Genomic DNA, 21147 nt, shown 5'->3' on the forward strand with positions numbered 1-21147 from the left:
TTCACTCTTTAAGTTTGGAGTAACATGTTCAAAATCTGAAGTGGACAAATCAGAGTAGGTATTAATTCCCTGAGTGCAGCCTCCCAGGCAACGTTTCCTTGCATGCTGTTTACAAGCCCTGCCCATATACGGTATAAAAAGTATTTAAAGCCTTGTAAATCTGCAATTTAGACAGGTACCCTAACACTTATGATCTAAACCCTGAACTTAACCATCTACTATCTTTTTTATTTTAAAGATTATCTTTTTGGACATTTTAGGTCTTTATTTTATAGGACAGCTGAAGATGTGAAAGGGGAAGAGAGACAGGGAATGACGTACAGCAAAGGGCTGCAGGTCAGAGCTGAACCTGCGGCCGCTGTGACAACATCTATTATCTTAAGTATTTATGTGTATTTACCATTATTTATTATTATCTTGCTGGCAGCAGTACATAGAAGGGAGGAAGTGTTGCCTGAGAGGCTGAGGTCAGGAAAGAACACAAATATGGAAGTTTAGTTTTTCTCTTTGTCCACTAGATGGAGAGCTTTGTCTAAATCTTCTGCAGACTTAGCTTCCCTTTCATTCCTGTGGTGGATTTTTCAAACCTGAGAGCAATGTATTGATAATACAATATTTTGAGATAGGAGAAAGGGTTTTTGTATTTAACTCATAGTTTTTAGTTACAGTAAAATATCTACTAAATCTAAATCTAATGCCGGCAGAAGAGTAATGAGACGTGCTTTTACATTATGGAGGCTGAAGTTGACATCCTAAATATATTCCACATCAAGGCCCGTGGATTGAACGTTACACTCAGCTTCGTCCTCATCTTTCTGGGTCTTAACACTACTGATGAGCAAATGCCTTCAATACCTTTCTGTTTATGATGCTGGAGCTGTTCTGGAAAGGAACACTTATGTTAAGTGCTTGTCGTGGAATTTTTCCGATGAAGCAGCAGCGTTTAGTAATATCAATGCTCAAAATGAAAACGAATAACGACTGTTTGAGAATTAAACCAAAGTTTGGTCTTTGAGTATTTATTTACATTTGCAAATGGAGAAATACAGTTTCACAAGTACGGCAGCACGTCTGAAAAAGTCTTCTAACCTAAAGTCTAAACATCCACACATCATATAGTGAAAACCTCTGTTAAGCCACCCCTCTAAATGTATCTCTTAGCATGGCCATAGTTGAAAAGAGGACATCATTACAGTCACACCATTGTCTCACCTTCCCCTCTGCTCTCTGTTCCTAACATTAGCCTAAACAACAGTTTATCTCAGGAGGCAGAAGGAGACACGGTTCAGACAGTTCTATGGCCTTCTTCACTTTATCTGCTAAAAGTTAAAACAAATGAGTAGCTGGAGTTCCTCAATAAAAACTCTACTAGGCTGAAAGTTCACGGTTGCCAACTATTTCACTTGGAGCCTTTTGAATCTACACATGAAGAAGCTAAATCTTGTGGCGTTATAAAACAATCATTAAACGAAATGGTTAAAATAAAATTTGCCACCACATGCTAATACCATAAAGCACACACATGTTGTGGAAATCCTACACACCCTTTTAGATACTTACTACACTTATCATCAATCATATCTGACACATACACTAATTCATTTTTATTTTTTTATTTTACAAAAAAGAGCCATAAGAATCATCAGTAGATGTCGATACTGAAATGTATTAAATCCATTGTTTGTTCAGTTAAAGTTGTTGAAATTTCATTATCTAGTAGATTACAGTATTCTGCAAATTATGTATAAAGCGCACAAAAGAATTTTGCCTGCCAAAAATCCAAAGAAGGTTTGAAAAAAGAGAAAGTCATTCCAATGAACCAATCTGAGAGAACGTTGCATCACAGTGAATTAAATCAGTTTATGGGACAATTTCAACAGTCAAACTAAAGAATCTAAAACAAACATATTTAAAAATAGAATTAAAGCAAATATGTTGAGTAAATACAGTGAAATGTGTTTGTTCTCTTCTTTTGTGTATGGTAAAGGGGACAGGGGGGACGGGAAGAGTTTTATCATTTAATTATTTGTTCTGCTCCTTTTCATTCAGGACTTGAAAATGGTGTTTGCATTAGGTTGTATGTTTGTTTGATGGATGAATTAAACAATAATAATGATAATAATATGAATCTGAGCTTTTCAGCTTTGCATGTTGGTGGAGACATCTTTGGCCCTTTTTGTACAGGACGTCTGTGTTTTTAGACCAGTCCAGTTTATTATTGAGGTGAACACCAAGATATTTGTATGTCTCCACCATCTCAATGTCGACAGCCCTGGATGTAGTACCAGGCCCGGGGCCTTTCTTGCCTTGATCTTTTTTAGCTCCTTCTTCACCTGATTGACTGTCAGAGAGAGACTGCAAGAGGGAGTTGTACATGCTTCCTGGCTAGAAGGATGAAGGGAGGGGTGTAAAACATCCATGAGTGAGGAATCAAAAGCAGTGGACAGGTGTGAATTTGGGGATGCTGATGTCTCAGAAGCCCTGAGAGGGAATGAGGTGGTCCACAGTGGCCAGAGAGGAAAAGGTTGCGTCACTGACAGGTCTGAAGTCTGGTTGGAGGGGGGAGGAGAGGGGTAGAATCAAATCTATTGAAAAAAAAAATTAATTACAGAACAATGTGTTTTTTGAATATTAAAGCATGTAAATATGGTCTAGTAGAAACACAAAATACAAGTATGAACCAGAAAATGAGCATGGTATGGAACCTTTAAGTATTGTAAACCAGCCAGGGAACAATCTAATGGAAGGATGATTGTGCCCAAACGAAAACCAATCAACACATGCACACATCAGTCAAGATTTGTAGAGCTGATAGGACAAAAGACTGTAATTGTAAATCAATAGGCTAAATATTTGGGGGAAATGTTGTCCTATATGCTTCACTGTATTTGCTTTTATTCTTTTCTTTCATCACTCGTCAATACAACCCTGTGCTCTGTCTTTCTCAATTGTCCCCTTTTCGGTCTTTTCTCGACGTCGCATCAACCACCCAAAGCCAGTACCTTTCTTAGGCCAAATATCCATGTTTTTCCAAGTAAAATATTGCTGCAGCTTCCATAAAACTGAGATTCACCCCACGTTCTATAACCTTTTTTAATGGTCTTTAACCTCTATCAAAATCTGTTTGGACTATGAGAAATTTACCCACTGATATGAGACAATTTCTTCTTCCAACATATTATTAACTTTCATCCGATTTCTGCATTGAAGAATGCTCAAAACAGTTATGCAAAACAAATGTCCAGATGTTTATATGATCTGTATTTTTTTGTATATTTAACTCAGAATTGAAGTTGTTAAATCACTGAAGCAAGTTAACAAAATGGACATGATTAGAAATTAGTTTTTTATAGCATTATCCCTAACCATAACCCCCTGGTTGCTTTTTCCAAATCAAAGTGGGTCAAAATGTGGGTTTTTAGGCCTCAATAAAAAAACATTTTGGAGTGTGATGTCATTTTATAGCAGTTGTTTGTCATAAATGTGGAGAAAACTGGCCTTTATCAAGAATGTAAATATATTGTTGCTGTATGCTTCAGAGGTACTTGTACTTTACTTTTTACTCCACTATTTAGTTTGAACAGGTATGTGTTGATCCTGCTAGGCTCTAGACCTGACACACCTCCGCTGGTGCCCATTCAGTTAGCTGTAGGGTCATCAGCTGAGGACCATTGATTGATTGGATAACAACATAGTGAGTAATAAAATAAATAAATAAATAATGATAAATAATCACTGACTTTGAAAACGTTTGGATTGCATTAGATTTTACAGGTGTAATTGTGTTTAAATATGGCAATCAATACAAAAAAAATCCAAAGCATGCTGAACAGTGATTATATTACTTGCTTTTACATCTATCTGTCTTACAGAAAGGCCCTTCGTCTCTACATGAATGGCTTACCATGTAAAGTCAATCCAGTAGCAGAACTGTCCATCCTACCTTTTAATTTATCTGACATACAATTTAACATTTAATATCACTACAACTTCAATGGTGAAAGTAATTGTTCTTATGGAATATCATTAGTGTATGTAGCTTCAGAAACACTGAGGATGATGAAATCAAAAATATGATATTAAAACGTCTTATTTTATTCATTCATTTATTGTTTTGCCTTTTCCTTTGTCTTAGATCTGCCCTATTAGGAGTGTGTAATGTGTATTTTTATTCAAACTCTGATGTTTTATTGTTATAATTGTTGACAATGTATGCAAATAATGTTCCCCAGTTGTAAATGTGAATTCCAAATTTTGTGTAAAAAAAAAAAAAAAAAGGTGTTCCCATGATGCACCTGCCCTGCCAGTGCACCTGCAAAACTGCAATATGTGCCACGCGCACGCAGAGGTAGTAGAACGAGGGCGGCTAAACACAAGTCTAAAGAGAGTTTCATCAGTTCAGCCGGTGGATTCCAGTCGGTAGGCCGCTAACACGTTACCTCGCAATAAAAACAGGTGAGTTCAGAAAAAAAGTGACAATGTCGTTTCACTTGAAGCCAAGTGAAATGTTTGATACGGTTTTTCTTTTTAAGCGAGAGAAACTGTTAAGGGATAACTTGGTGGTTTGGACATAGGTTTTTGTGTTCACGCCTGATAGATACGCTTCATTTTGTTTGCAAGTGAAATAAGATGGCGAATGTTTATTGCTTACCTTTCTGTTTTTATTTTTTTTATCATCTTCTTTAATTCTGACTGGCATTTTAGCGTTTAACGTTATTTTTTCCCGTATGAAACTAGCCAATGCCAAATGTTAAAATCTTCTTATCGGCCATATGAAATGTGTCAGTGTTTTTCACGCTGTTTCTATGACGGTGTTTGGGGTGTTGTTCGTCTAAACCAAACCTGTTTATTAAGCCTCCTACCAACACACAAAGACACTCCTGTGGATGCTTTTCTTTTCACCAAAAGCCAGTTGGGTGTGTTGTCTTGTATGGTAGATTTACTAGATACTGTGCTGGTTGTGTTCCACCGGCACACCGTTTAACGGCATGTGAACGTGGTAATGTTAGGCAACGGTCAGTGACAAACTGTTAAGTAGCTAATTTAATAGCCTATATCCTTGCAGATGTTTGCGAAGTTTTTGAGCTAACATGGCTATTGTTAACCTCACTAGCCTACCATAGTGGCTTATTCCCACAGACGGTGCTTATGCCACGAACCGTGGTCCCCGTCCCCGTTTTATCAGCTGTCATAGGCGAGCAGCGTGCCGCACTTAGCCAATGCACTCGACAAAGCCGACACATATGTTGTCACTGCCCACGACTTGTTTAAAATGGTTCCATACCTCCGACTTTGCTCCAAACTTGCTCAAAGGTAATTCTCCTGTTTTCCTTTACATCCTCAAGCTCCATGTGCACTTAAGCTCCACAATACAGCCCAGCAGGCCCGGTGTGATGCGTGCTAGAGGAGGAGACACCGCGCATGACATATGTTGCATTTTGTAACTGTAATCCAACTTGTGTAACTTTTTGGACACATTTGTTACTTTGGCCTAAATATAGCCTATATAGATACTATTTCGGATTATGGCATAGCTTTTTCCCCACCCAATTAGGCTAATAAAGTAATGTTTAAAAAAAAAGATTGATCAAGGGCCCGGCCCGAGGATAGTGGCGGAAAATAACGGCAGAGAATCTAAACTCTATTCACCATACACACACATTCATACATACACTGGCCGAGGCTGCAGTACAAGGTACCACCTGCTGCGCAGCATGGGGGCAACTTGGGGTTCAGTGTCTTGCCCAAGGACACTTCAACATGGGACTGCAGGGCCAGGGATTGAACCACCAACCTTCCAATGGCTGGCAACCGCTCTACCACTGAGCCACAGCCGCCCACACACCCCTTGTGTGAGTGTTGTGAGCTTATCTGACTAACTTTTAAGGCCCGATTACAGCTCTAACTTGCACCTGACACAGGGAGATGCACAGCATGTTGCCAAGAAATAATTGTGATGGAGAGATCTCTTTGCAGCCTTATGTCCGATAGGGGTTGAAAAGAAGTAACTGTTACTGCCCGATGTGAGTCGAGTGCAGATATGAGTTGCGCGTGCGTCACTTTGCGACAAGTAGCCTCCAAGAAGCTAACGGCTTTTTGTGAGCTAACGTTAGCAATCAAACAATCCTAGATAGCTAAAACTTTTTGAAATGACTGCTAGCTACAAGTTAGCAATCAAACACAACAAAGGCGGTCTGACTCGGCTAACATCGGGTATGACACGTTATGCCGTAAACCGTTTAAATCTGAGCATGCGCGACTCACATCTGCACTCGACTCACATCGGGCAGTGACAACTAGTGATGGGCATCCCGGCTCTTTTTCGTGAGCCGGCTCGTTTGACTCCGCTCACTGAAAAGAGCCGGTTCTTTTGGCTCACAAACGGCTCTTTAAAAAATTTTATGTTTTGACTATGATAGGTGTGAAAAACAATTCTAATTAAATTATTAAATGAAATCATACTCAGTGTCTCACAACTTCTTTAAAAATGCATTGATTTGTTATGAAAAAAGAATACTATTAAATGTTTGCCTTTAAATTACAACTTTTTAATGTATAGAAACATTCAAAACAAATACAATCTGAACCACATAATAGAACCCATATTAAAGAAAAATAAATAACAAAGGATTAAACTGGTCCCTCTTTTTCTCTGTTTTGTTTTCAGAGCTGTTTTTCCTCTGTGTGTGTGTGGTGGCCCGGCCCCTCCCTCATGCCGTATAATTGGTTGACACCTTGTGTATGATTGACAGGAACAGAATGTGAGGCTGATCAGACAGTCGAAACTAATGTGTGCCTATAGAATTATTTTTTGGTTCTTTGAATTAGTCAATTATTTAAAATAAAAATGGTCTGCTCTTCGGATATGCGAGCCAGCTCCCATCGTTCACCTACAAGAGCCGGCTCATTCGCGAACGACCCATCACTAGTGACAACGCTAAGTGGTAACGTCAGTGACATGTTTCAGCTGTTGCTGAGTTTTGCCTCTTTAGGGCCGTTACAGAGTCAACGCGAGCAACGCGGACAAGCAGCGCGCTCCCCTTCGTTGTCTAAACAGCAGACACAAGTAGACGCAAGCATCACGGGCGATGCGTGAAATGCAATACACCGCCCACGCAACAGGGGGTAGCAGAGTGCTCCACGGTGTTCGGTCAGCAGAGCCAGACCCTCCCGGAGAGTGGCTCTTGTCAGGGAGCAGCTGGCTGACTTCTGTTTATCAGATGCTGGCGTGTTTCCCCACCAGTACAGTGTGCTACGATTGGCTAGCACTGACCAATACATTGATAAAAGGTCGCTTAAACATGGTTTAGCAGGTTTTAAAAATATATAAATACATTTGGGTCTCGCTCTCCTGCTGTAGGCTATTTCAGCCTCTTGAGGAGGGCACACAGCATAGAACACACACACACACACACACACACACACACACACACACACACACACACACACACACACACACACACACACACACGTTGATACATACCGAAAAATGTGACTCAGTAGTCCTATGTTTGATGAATTTGCTCAGCTAAGTTGATTCAATATTTTGGGGTAATGTACAATACGTGCAGTCCCCACCGACAACGCATAGTATTGTGCGTGTCGCTTATCAAGAACTGGGACGACACATTTGGCTACGCATCGATGCATAATTGCGGCTGAAGCGTAGCGATGCGTAGCCTTGCGTATGCGTACCGATGCATTGACTCTGTAACGACCCTTAATGTAACGTTATCATCGTTGCACTCACTGTAAATGCAAACGTCGGCTCCTGACTTGTTAGCGGTTAACTGTAATGTTAAACAGGCCAACATTAGCTAACTGGTAACGTTAACAACTAAACACTTAACAACAACGTTAATAAACAAAGTCGCTAGCAGGCTTAACAACTTTGGTCGAATTCAGCTGTTGTGAGGTCAGGGGCTGGCTCTGCTCTGTGTTTTCCTGGTGTTTTCTAACTTTATGTAACGTAAAAAAATTGCAGCATTAATTTATCCCACCACAGGGAGCCATTGTACATCACTCTGACAGTCAATACTTGTGGTGACTGGCATGCGTGCGTGTGTGTGTGTGTAAACGCAAATGTTGTAAAGGAGGTTTAATAAGAATTGCACACACTGCTAAACATAATGTAGCAGTGTGTGCACTGTGTACTCTGTGTAGCAGAGTCTTTACGATTAATTGACAGTGACTTTTTAAAGCACGGTTAATAGTGAAATCTGTTCACTGCTGCATCCCTAGTGTGGTGTAGGCTATGAGATACAGTCACAAAAACCCCGACACAAGTTCATGACAGAAAGGTTCTCCTGTCTCAATCTCATTTATACTGTGTTGACATGCATATTATCAGTTCCTTTGGGAATTCATATCGCCAGTTGTTTTGCTTGACTTTGCTCTAAGAGACTACAGGTTTTATTCATTTTTTTTTTTATATTTTTTGGGGCATTTTAGGCCTCTTATTTGACAGGACAGCTGAAGACATGAAAGGGGGAATGACGTGCAGCAAAGGGCCAAAGGTCTGAGTCGAACCCAGGCCTGCTGCGTCAAAATCTCTATATATGGGCCCCCGCTCTACCAACTGAGCTATCTGGATGCCCAGAGACTACAGGTTTTGACTGCATTAAACACTTGACGTTCCCTTCCATTCTACAAAAAAACTCACCCACAACTGTAGCAAACGTAAAGGGACCTCATCAGTCACATGTGGCCAAACAGCCTGTGCATGTTACTCTGGCACATTCCTGGAAGGAGGGAGGCAGTGAGGGATAGGATAGAAGAGGGCGAGAGAGAACCAGTCTGTTCAGGTCACAGCCCAATCTGAGGTGACATCACATAGACTAGCACATAGCACTGCCCTTAATCTTTTATTTATTTATTTATTTTTTTTAAATGTGGCCTTTAGTTTGGTCAGGTTGTACCAGGGCCCATCACTTGCCTTATGTCATGGCTCCTTGGGTAACTCGATATTGGTCTGGTTTGCACACTGTCATGTAGAATGTCTCAATTTGTTTGGTTCTGTACTGAGAGGAGGGCTCCTGGAGGCATAGGCAGGGATACTGTAAATGTATATCATGTACACCAACGCACCTATTTATTGGAAATCTGTCAATGCTGCAAATCTGTCAATGCTGCAACTGATCAGACTTCTATGACACTGCAGTTTTATGCTGCAACAAATAACAGAACATGGTATGTCACTCCCAAAGTTTTTAGATTCACCATAGTTACAATGGTGAATTTGTGATAATTTTAAGTTTCATTAACAAAGTAAATCTAAAACAACTTTCATCGTTCATCAGAAATATTTTTGTTAAAGCAGCTGCCATCTGGTAGCTGCTGTGTCTCCTCTTCTTGCCCTTTCTCTGTAATCTTAAATTGTAAGAACATAAGATTTACTGGGCGATTGTGTAAAACCACTGGTTTGGTCCTTTTTTAAATAGCCAGCTATTTTTTGAGGTAGCAGCTTGTGGGCCTCTTTCAGAATGAGGCTTTCAATGCCTGGAAAAAATGCAGCCCTTATTAATTTCAACGACGGCACTGCGTTGTGACAGGAATGCACAAAGGGTCTCTGGCAAAAAAATTCACATGAATCTGGTTCAATGTTTTGTAGGACAACCCTGAATTCAAACTCATGGATCTTTTACTCAAGCTTCTGGTTAGCATTCAGCATTGGTAGCTGCTGCTTGGGCAAAACACAGTTGACTTAGCCTAAACCAGGAATGTTCCAGAGTCACAATATTTATCCGTTGTGTGGCAATGTTTCAAACCAATAGATTCAAGGCTGAGGATATGGTTTGCGACAGCACCTTGAAACCTTTTGTGAGCTACAGGAAATGTTTGAGTTTAGATGCCACATTCAAATACCAAATTCTACAACTGAAAGATGGCATTGCTGTCTGCTCAAGGCAAGGTATTTGTCAGCCCCTGCTCGGTCTCTGGTTAACTAGTCAGGTATGTGGTACTTCTGCGTTTGTAGTTAATGACTTGACATAAGTATCATTCCTGGGCTATGACAATATCAGATGGTGGACGATCAGGGGAGGGGCATTGTACACGAGTGACAGCGTATGGGAAGAAGCTGTTTCTTAACCTGGATGTGGGAGAAAGGTTATTGATGAATCTCTGGCAAAATAGTAAGAGATTAAAGAAATTATTACTGGGCAGAGTTGTGTTCTTGGTGATAAGAGCCCTCCTGAGTTCTACATAGGGCTGTACCTGAATCTGAATGACAGATTTTTTGTTTTTAATAATATTTAGACCAGTGAAGGCTCTTGAGCCTTTATGCCAGTAGTGGCACCACCAACCCAACCACAACAGAAATGACGTGTTGTGCAACATTGTAATCTTAAATATCATTCCGCATTAACCCATGTGTTGTCTTCCCGTCAACCTTTTTTTGTTTTTGCTTTTTCTAACGTTTTAAATTGTTAAATTTTTCTTCTACACATTTTCAGCGCTTATTTCTACGTCCCATATTTTCTAATATAAAACAAAAAATGAAAATCAATGTGGTCAATGTGACCCGTAGTCATCACAAGGGTTAAGAGCGTTATATTGTGCACTGCAACCGTATAATGCCAATGCAATCTGTTAAAGTCACAGTGAGATACGGCAATGCTGGTAAAGCAGACACAAGTGTGGTTACACTTTTCAAAACTTCAGGCAGACACAGTTTACTGCAATATAATATAATTGCAAGATCGCAGTGCAGTTATTGTTACACTTCCGAGACAGACAGGTGTTCTCTATTGCCCTGGTGACTAACTGACAGCCACAAGACAAAAGTGTCCATATTCCTTGGTGACAGACTGACAGGCTGAGTTTGTCGGGCAAACCAAGGGAACTTTATTTCTATAGCACCTTTTTAGCAACAAGGCAATTTTAAAGTGTGTTACATAAAACCTTAAAGAGCAATTAAAAACAGTCATGAAAATTAAACCGGCTAAAAAAGAATAAGATACAAATACAAGTTATAGTGCAGTGTAAGAAATTAATTATTTGATTTAATAAGTTGTAGTTACGGGTGTGGGAGGAGAGAGGGTCGCCCCAGTTATTAGCTCTGAAGAGGTTAGTATACAGGAGAGAAGACATTTGAGTTCGTGGCAAAACTTTTCACAGTGCTCATTTTTCATTTTGTGTATTTCGATTGAATGAAAGACCATTTTTCCGGTCATATTTCATAATTTAAGTTTTCTTTAAAATAGTGTTAAAATCTCATCTCACAAGCTGAGTGTCTCGTCACACCCCTCCTCAAGAACCAAGCCAAGTTTCTGTCTTGCTTGCTACCTCCTGGTTAAAGTGAAGGGGGTTAACCACGGAGCTAGCCACAACTTCAACACAAAGTGATTAACTCAAGGTGGGCTGGCTTTAAACGTACAATATGGAAATTGTGAGTTTTTATTGCTAAACACTGTTGTCGATTAGAATGCATCTGTTCACGGACGGGTTTAGCCATTCAAGTTTATTCACGTTACGATTAGTAACGTTTATTCATGTCATGCTAATAAAATGGCTGCAGTGATCCCAACATAATTACATTTTTCTTGATTCAATCTGTATTGGTAGCTAGCTGACAGCAGGAGAACATCTCCCAGCTGCCCGATCTCCCCCTTCCCTTTTCTGTAATAACTATTTATTTTGGTGCTTAACCCACCTTTTGTTGGGTTAATTTAGCTAGCTAACTATAAAGACTAAACATGAAGGGGGGAGAAATTTGGCAGGGAGGAGATTTTCGGTACAAAAACTGGTAGCGCTAACTAAGTCGTAGCTAGCTAACATTATGGATGGCCAATGTTGTGACTATGATGCCTGGGTCTGATATTCTGTTTCCTGACGCCGTTAAACTGCCGTTAGTTTCATAAGCACCGGCTAGAGCTAACTGTAACTAGCTCTTGCTAGATGTCCCGGCTGTGTTGTCAGCTATCATCCCGAATGAAGTCTCCTTGTGCCGGTGGAGTGAGGCAGGCAGACCGGAGTGTGCTAGCTGGCTAAATTAGCATTACATTAATTGTCTATCTATACAGCTAACGTTACTAGTCAACTTATTCGTGGGTCAGCACAGTGCTGCTTTTATCCATGGTCAAAACAATCGTACTACTAATAACTTTATGAGCTTGTTGAACGATGTTATCCACCAAGCATTAGCTAGCATTAACATTAGCTACTTGTCAACCAGCACATACACTGTAGTAACGTTAAGCTGGATTAATATTGATATGTAGCAATAAATAAGGTTTCTGCTGTATTACTGTGTTGCAAAGTGGCATGTAATTACAAAATGATGCCTTTTGGCAGAAAAAGCAGTGGTATTTTTTTCTGTGACATTGTATGATATAAAATTACACTCGAACGTAGCATCTGGGTCCCCGTGTTTTGACGGAAGTTACAAGTAACTAGATGGTGAAAGGTTATATGACTCCACTGATGGGCGACGATATGAAACTGGGTTTGCTATTTGATGGAAACATTTGGGATAGTGTAACTACACAACTGAAGAAATATGGTAGTTTTTTAGACATTTTTAATGCAGAAAAGTTACATATTGTACTTTTTTAAGGTAGACCAGCTATTCTCATTTTAGTGACAAGCTGCTCCAATAGGTTTGCTGTACTAATGCCCCTTGCCAATCCAGGGAAAACTCAAATTAGTCATAACATTATTTTGTTTTATGATCTATTGATTTATGATCAACACTTTTTCACAAATGTGAGTTAAACTGTTCTTTCATTAAGTTATACACTTACTATAAGTTGTAAAAGTCCTGAGCTCTGAGTTCACTATAGGAACACAAAGTTAAAAATCCAGTTTACTCAATTTTTATATCTCTGTCCGACAAAAACCATAGACGTATAAAAAATGGACGTGGTCTCCGTGACGTCAACCATATGTTTCTGAAGAGCCAAAATGAAGCTCAAAGTGAGCGGCTCCTGGTGGCTTGTGTCTCTGCCATCTTAGCAGTGCCTGATGATTATCAGTATAGGCTAGTTATGGGAACTTCACATCGCATTGAAAGATGCACATATCATCAATTCACGTAACCAATGGAACCAGTGTTCTGGAAAGAAATCAATGTCATTGTCCCTCATACAGGCGTACATCAACAATGTAACTACACTTTGTGTTAGGAATGTTTTATACAGTCCGTCTGTAACCAAGATGTAATCGCACAACAATGTGTAGTGCGAAGCATGTAGTAAATGTTTGGGCCCTCTTTCTGCTGATCCTCCTTCTTTGGTTCTAAATAGCAGGAAATCTTCCAAGAACTAACCGGTTTGGCAACTAGGAAGTAATTCCAAATGTTTCACAACCATGGCTCTGTTCAAAATTGGAGCATGGGAGCTCACATACATAATGTACTGTGTCCGAAATTATTTTTTTGACTCTCAGGCCAAGTTGGCAGGTAGATGAAAAAAATCCACTGGCCAGGCATTTGTTACTGGCCAAAATATTATATTGTGTTTATGTAACATAGGCCTCTGTATTCCTTTCAGTACATTTTATTTATATAATACAGTATTTTGTTAAATTCATACTGAAAAAGTCTGCAGTAGGTTTGGGTATCATTTGGATTTTTACGATTCCGATGCCGAACCGGTACTTTTAAAAACTATTCAGATTCCTAAACAGATTCTTGAAAAATGACATCAAAGATGTAATATGTTTACCAGCGATCATGTGCAGTGAATGGTTAATATGCTTTTATGTCCGTTTTGGTGAGCCCAGAGGGAAAATATGGCATTTTAAAAGTAGCCTACATTTACGATAGCTAGCTAACGGTGGACTACAGAGAAAGTGTGATATTTCTACGTCTGAGCGACAGAGGGAAAATATTTCAGTCGACATTAAGTGGAACCAAAATGAGGAACCGAAATTTGCATTCTAATCCGGTCCGATTCCTACGGGTTGCGTAGTGGAACCAGGTTTCGGTACTCAACCCTAGTCTGCAACAGTTAGGAATAAATTGTATAATTGATAAATTGGTGATTTAAAAAAAAAATGTCATTCATTAAATCCTGCCAACATTTGCCACATGCGGGCTAATTAATTAGCCACGTTCTCGTCGTCATATGCCTGTCTGCTGTAAGAGTTGAATTGTCTTGAACTTGAAATCGGTGAACAAGAGACAGATTCTTTGGTTTGCATTTCCTAAAATATAATTGCCCTAAAAATGTAATATACAGGTGCGTGGTGCCTTTTCTGTGCTGCAGACAGTAGAGTTAAACTGTTTTTTGTAAAAAAAAAAAAAAAAAAAAAAAATTGTATTTGAAAGACTAAATGCAAACAACCTTGTATTGAAGCACATTATTTCTTCAGAGGTAATGATCTGTTGATGGTGAAAGTCAGAAATGTGATGCTTGAGCAGTTGGCTGCTAAACAGTGCTGCTGCATGTACTGTTCAACCAATCTCTGAATTCAGTGCGACTTGTAATTTTGTCCAATCACTGCAACTTTACAGCAAATTAACCAATAACCGGAGTTTTACGCAACTTCAAGCAATCGCAGCGTCCCACATGCCTGACTTTTGTGTCGGTATGTGACTGAGAGCCACGGACCAAGCGGGAGTGAGAACGAGTTGATGTAACACGTGTACGTTGCCAAATTCATTTCCTTGTTTCCTGATAGGAGTCACATACGTATGTGACTCGAACAGCTCACATTTTATATCAAAATGTACAGCAAAAACTAAATTTAACATCAACGTACCCTGTAACGAGTTTTCACTCGAAAGTCTCTAAAAGCTGATGCTGTTTCAATCCTGTCAGCTCTCTGCAGAAGGCAGGACTGCCGCTCAGTTACACACACACACGCACATGCACGCCGCGCACGCACACAGTGTTGCCACAGTTACTTTGAAAAAGTAACTTGGTTACTTTACAGATTACTTAATTATAAAAGTAATTTTAGTTACTTTACAGATTACTTGATTTTAAAAGTAACGAAGTTAGATTACAAGTTACTTTATTAGTTACATTCAGCAACTGCCGACAACACCCCCACAGCCTCAACATAAAAATGACAACCGGTTTACTGTGAGGCAGCTCGGCGTTGCCAGTAGTAGGGATCTGGTTTATTATGGCACAAAAGAGAGCGAGTCAACCGTGTTTAAGGATAGCAGTTCCTCTACAACATAGGCCTACTGCCCGACCAACTTCTTCAACTCTCCCCCACTTACTGGTTTTGCACCGAAGTCCAGCTTTTGTTGTTTGGGTGGTGGGGGACCTCCTTCTCTGTGCTTCGCACCACCTGCAGGGACTTGCTCTGTAAGTTTGACTGCAGTGCTGCGACTCCAAATGTTTCTTCAAATTTGACGTAGTGTTTTCGTAGCTAGATAGCACTTTGTCGCCACCAGCACAGAGTGTACAACGAACCTTAATATTGCCGTCTTTAGCTGACACAAACTCAAAATAGTGACTGTATTTCCAGCTAGAAAGCGCGCATCTCTCTCCTCCTTCCATTGTTTACGTTTGTGTCGCTGCGTGGGACACGTGAACTGTCCACATGCTGAAAACGTGACTTGTCGCATACGTGACTTCACTCCCCGAGACGCAAGAAGAAAGCAATAATATATTTTTTTACTAAGGAAAATGACAAAAATAGTAACGCACAGTGACTTGGATAAGTAAATTTAATCTGATTACTGGTTTGGAAATAGTAACGCGTTAGATTACTCGTTACTGAAAAAAGTGGTCAGATTTAGAGTAACGCGTTACAAGTACGTGGCATCACCACACACACACACACACACACACACACACACCCCTATAATGAATGCAGGAAAAACCGGAGATGAGAAAGTAATTACTCAATGACCTAAATTGAGGACAGCTATGTTCGTTATTGTAAGTGCAATGATAAGTTAAAGGCCAATTTATTAAACTGTATGAATGTGTCCCAGGCCAGGATGGGAAATTAACTTTTTACAATGTGAACAACAACCAGTCACTGAAATGTTCAGATTTGAATGAAAAAAAAATATATATTACTTTGTCTTGAATCCACCAGCCGTTTTCATATTATACCAGCATTTGCAGCATCCTGGGCCTTTTTGATAAGGCTACTAGGAAAACTCAGCCCAGAGTAGTTTTATTTTCCCTGAAACAAGTCTCCCGCAATTTCGTCGCAGCAAATGCAAAAGACATTGCAACTTTTATTGAAAATCTTTAACAAAAGCTTTAAGCAATAAGGCTTTTTGGGGTACAACAATCTCAAAGGCCGAAATCCTGGAGGGATTTTACACTCTAAAAAAAGAGAATCTCTAAAAATAAAATAAAACAAAGATTGACCAGACTTTTATTCCTTTTGATGTAACTTTTCTAACAAAAATACTTCTGCTGCAAATAAAAATGTTCATTGTTGCTCAATTATAATATAAATTATGGTTTAGCTTTCAATGAAATGTAACCCCCTTTTTTGTTTGTTCTTTGTAAATCAAGCACGCAGTTGTTGCTACTGTTTGCCTTTTGTAGGGCAGAATTGATTATTGAATGCAATTCAGAGCTTTTGTTTCTAATGTACATCTGCTGAAAACAAATCTTCTACAGCTCTTGTCATCCTTACAATGACAGAGCTGGCAGGCCTGTTCAGTCAGATAGCGTGTGTTTCTCTGTTTTCAGCCCCGCCCAGATACCCGCTGGCTTTGATACGCACCAGTCTGACAAGCACGTAATCAGTCAGGTGCGACATTGCTCTCAGTGTAACACAGGTTTTCAGAGGATTTTGATGCAGAAGGATTGTTCCTAGGCACATTTCTTTTTGTGGTGTGGTTTTTCTTTTAAATGTTTTGAGGGGAATTCTTGCAGCTACAATTACTCTCAAGGGAAAGTTAAAGGAGTTGCCTCTGGACTATTGGGGGAGCAGCCAGTTAGACATCAGGCCAACAAAGGTGTGTTTCATTTCTTATTGTGTCACCAAGGCTTTCCTGATTTTAACTGTTGCTCTCAATTGCGTCATGGTTTTATGTACTTTCATTTGCTACATTGTCATTTGTATTACCACTTGCTGTAGTTGTTCACTTTTTCAGTTATATTCTGTGTAGAAGTGGGTGATATAGATAAAAGCCTCTATTGTATATGACATTGTACTTCCTGTAGGCCTACATTGATTTTTCTTCCAATGTTGAACGTTGACTGCAATCCCCTAATTCAGAGATATTACAATACAAATTGTGTAGTAAGGTTGACAGTAAATTCATCAAATTCAGTGTCATAATGCTATGCGAAAGGTAATCAACCCTACTCTGCAGAGTCGTGTAATTATGAGTTGATGACTTTTCATAAACGGCTGCAGCGGCAGTGCGCTAAATGTAAGTAGTAGAAACTCTCCGCTGTCAGCTTAACAAAAACTACCATGCTCCGCTGGCACTGTGATGCTTCTTCAAGTGCCGATTACATTTGTGTTGAAATTTAAATACAAATTTCTGAGTTGTTGTTCCGTTTTGCTTTTTATTCTTTTTTTTGTCTAAAGGCTGCTTGAAAGCAGTGGGGATAAGGAGTTGGTGGTGGTGATGCAGTTAAATGAGCGTTAGCATGTTGGCTTTGAAGCAACTTCGACACACCGTTGTTGTCTGACCGGGAATCCACAGGCAGGTATTTCAGCTCTGCCATTAGGGCTTGCCAAAGTATGACTGACTAACACAGCAATCCACTTGTTGTGCTAATCTTAGTGCATGTTGCCACTGGCATATGGTTAATTGTAGTTTCCGGGTTAAACTTGCGCCTGGGAACTTAGGTTCCACATTACCTGCATCAATCAACTTACAAAATAAAAAAAAAGCTGAATATATGACTAGAAAGTATCTTCGTCGATCTCCCGATGGCATATTTTTACTGATTAACAGCCAATGACTATCTCTATTCACAGCCGTTGTCTGATCTATAAAAACAACTTGATGGGAGAATGTGTGTATCTGTAAGGAAACTGTGACCCGTGCATACGAGCCATGCTAGTGAGTGACTTTCATAAGCACCCTTTTCAATTGTAATACATATAAGCTGCTAACTCAAATCAAATTATGCTCAATGTTTGAGCCACTGGAGTGCAATGGAGGGGTGCAGTGTGATGAAATTATCATTGGCTGTAGAAATCCATGATTAAAAAAAGCATTAAATAATCGTGGAACAGCTCATCAGTAGTTTTAATATTAGCTTGAATGTCGAAATACATGATTTAAAAAAAAAAAGCATAAAATAATTGTGGAACAGAGAATCAGTTTTTAATAATATCTTGGTTTAGAACTATGGGCAGATTTGATTAACGAACACCTTCGCATTTGGGTAGTATTCCTTAAGGTATGTTTTATTTGATGATGAAGAGCTGGTAAGATAATTACCGTGCGTTCATGGACATCGGAAAAACATTTTTCCAAGTGAAAACGTTGTCTTTCACGTCCCTTCCTGTGGGAAACTCTGACTGTATTTTGCTAACAGAGTTTCCCAGTTGGTGACGCGTTTTTGACAACTGACGTTTGATGTAGGCGACTTTGGCTCACTGAACATATTTCAGTGACAATAAACTGTTTATTGTGGACAAATGCCTCTGCCAAGAAACGGACATGTTTCAAATTATTCATAAATAGGCCCACGTATAAAAAACCACCTTATCCGTGTCCTTTCCCGTTGGTTGTCCTACAGATAACGCAAACAAACACCTGTCCATGTGTTGTTTCTATGCTCGTATAAGAAAACAGCAGCACATCTTTTGTTATTGTGGACTCCATGTTTTCACACACCTCATGCTCTAGGCTACGGCCAACCGTTGGTGGCAGTCATGCAACAAGTTGTTATGCCAAACGCCAATATAACATCCCGACTATGTGAACGCTGGCAGTCGGAAAAACAACGTAACCACGGGGGCGGTCCCTGTTATTCCCAGGTAGCATGAACGCAGCATCTTTTTAGTTTTTTAAATGACCATGTACTGTAAGATGGCTAATAAAAATACAATAGTGTCGTCTTATTTTGCAATCGGCGTGTGTTTGGACTTGATTGCATTATTGTACATTTATTTAAATTCCTTGAGGTCTTCATGATTGGTTTATCGCTGTACTGTTGACACTTCTTTTGACTTCCTCAGTGCCGTGTACTTTGCCATGAGAGACAACCTGACCTGAAGGTCCTTTCACTTCATGCATCGCTTTCCTTATCACACTGCACCAATGGACCCTCAGGTGTGTCCGCCACCTCTGAGCAGCAGCCAGTCGGTGATCAGTGGCCTTGACAAATCCCCAGCCAGTACATTTAAACCTGGCCACTCACGGAGCAACAGCACCGGCTCCTCCAAATATTCAAAACAGGTAACAAGACCCGAAGGTGCAGAATCTGACTGTACTGTGGTGTTTTTAGTTTGTGGAAATATTTTTTTAGTTAATGCTACACTCCGTACTGGCTGTATTAATCTCTATTTTATTGTATCATTCTACATTGTTTCTTCTCTAGTTAATGTCCATAAGGCCATACACTCTACAATTTTAAATTTTTTGGTAAAGGCATGACAAAAGTAAAGATACTTCTACTACTCACTCATGACTAGCTCATAATTTTGACCAACTGTTTTGACTTATAGTGAGTATTTTTCTTTTTAGTTTTCATTGCTTAGCCAAAATGTGCTGCCATATAGGTTTCCTTTCGGTCTGCCTATAACCCTCCCTATATAAAAGTTTAATGTCCATTTAAAATAGGAATTTGACAGAAAACAACTCCAACATTTCAACTTTCATGTTCACACAATCGGAACAAACCACAGCTGAATGTAATGTCTTGGTAACTTTAGTCTATAGAGCATAAAATGCTGTTTAACATTACATAGACAGATATTATGTATGTATGTATGTATGTATGTATATAATATATTTGAGTTCTTTTTTATACCAAATTGTCATATGTAAGAAATAAAATTTAACTGAACTACTGTACACCAAAGGCCAAATATTTGTACATATGTGTATGTAATTTGGTGTATTTTCTGATTTTGTCTTTGTCAGTCTCGTCACTGGGAGGTGATGGACGATTTACGGCATGCAGATATGTATTCAGCTTCCAGCTCCTCACTGGACCTCACTATCCCTGGGATCTGTGAGGGCTACTTGATGAAGAGGAGGAAGTACCCACTCAATGGCTGGCACAAGGTGAGCACAGCACATATTGGACAGCGTCTGAGCTTTTCTGCTTACCAAGGATTTAATGTGATTGCTGTAAATCATGTAAATACTTTCGGATTAAAATGATAGTCACACTGAAGCAGAGCTGTTTTACCATAACCAGTGCACATGCAATTCCAGTGTTTACTAGATCTTCTTTGTGTCTTTCTAACACTTCACTGTGATTTTCAGAGATACTTTCTTTTAGAGAAAGGGATTCTCAAGTACTCAAAGACGCAGCAAGATGTAAGTCATGAACAAAAATACAGCTGCCACTGTCACACAGCAGTGAGAGATGACAGCCACACACTCTTCTATTCTGATTGTGGTCTTAATGGCTCTGCTTGAATTTTTATCATTTTAATTTTTTGTTTTAGATTCAGAGAGGAAAGCTCCATGGCTCTTTGGATGTCAGCCTGGCTGTCATGTCCATCAACAAGAAGTCCAAAGGCATAGACCTGGATGCTGGAGACAACCTCTACCACCTGAAGGTAATCTACACAGCATAGTTCAGAGAGATTTCATTAAAGACACCTAAAGTTGGGTACCTAGACCCAGTTCTATTACAGCACTGGTACCTAAATCAACGGTATCTACCGGACCAAATAGCAACGCAGATTTCGGTGCCACTTAAATGCCTGTAAATGCCTCTGATGCTCCGAAACGGACGTTGCAGGCAAGAGAAACATCGCTGCATGTGAAGCTAGTAAACCCTAATGTTAGACTTGACAGTAAGTGATGTTTATGTGTAAGTGATATGTTTAAGTGATGTTTTAATTTGACCATATGGCCTTAAACAAACTGTTTTTTGATGTATCGGTTTAGGCACCGGTATCGGTTTAGCACTGGTATCGGAAAAGATCCAAACGATACCCAACCCTACAGACAACATGCTCCTAAGCAGCAGATTGCATTACTATGGGTAAAATCTATAGGGTCCAAATGAAGTTTACCACCAGGCATCTGGATATTCTTTAGCCTGCAGTGTACTTAATATGCATTGATTTCTCCTT

The 21147-nt window shown here is 39.7% G+C and overlaps 1 protein-coding gene across 7 annotated transcripts in view; it reads left to right on the forward strand.

The window, feature by feature from the left end:
- The first annotated feature begins 4322 nt into the window (after window positions 1–4322).
- Window positions 4323–21147, forward strand: part of LOC120574894 (oxysterol-binding protein-related protein 3-like) — a 30327-nt gene continuing 13502 nt past the window's right edge. For 3 of the 7 annotated variants that reach the window (XM_039825398.1, XM_039825403.1, XM_039825404.1), the window contains exons 1-5: window positions 4323–4455; window positions 19072–19291; window positions 19979–20122; window positions 20327–20380; window positions 20512–20625. In XM_039825398.1, the coding sequence (XP_039681332.1) occupies window positions 19124–19291; window positions 19979–20122; window positions 20327–20380; window positions 20512–20625 (480 nt within the window). In that variant the 5' untranslated portion in view covers window positions 4323–4455; window positions 19072–19123. Of the gene's footprint in view, window positions 4456–16668; window positions 16883–17463; window positions 17586–19071; window positions 19292–19978; window positions 20123–20326; window positions 20381–20511; window positions 20626–21147 lie in introns of those variants that run through there. The other 4 variants (XM_039825402.1, XM_039825400.1, XM_039825401.1 and 1 more) reach the window with 4 other exon arrangements.

The sequence above is a fragment of the Perca fluviatilis genome, chromosome 15 (genome assembly GCF_010015445.1).
Source record: "Perca fluviatilis chromosome 15, GENO_Pfluv_1.0, whole genome shotgun sequence".
Classification (NCBI taxonomy): Eukaryota; Metazoa; Chordata; class Actinopteri; order Perciformes; family Percidae; genus Perca; species Perca fluviatilis.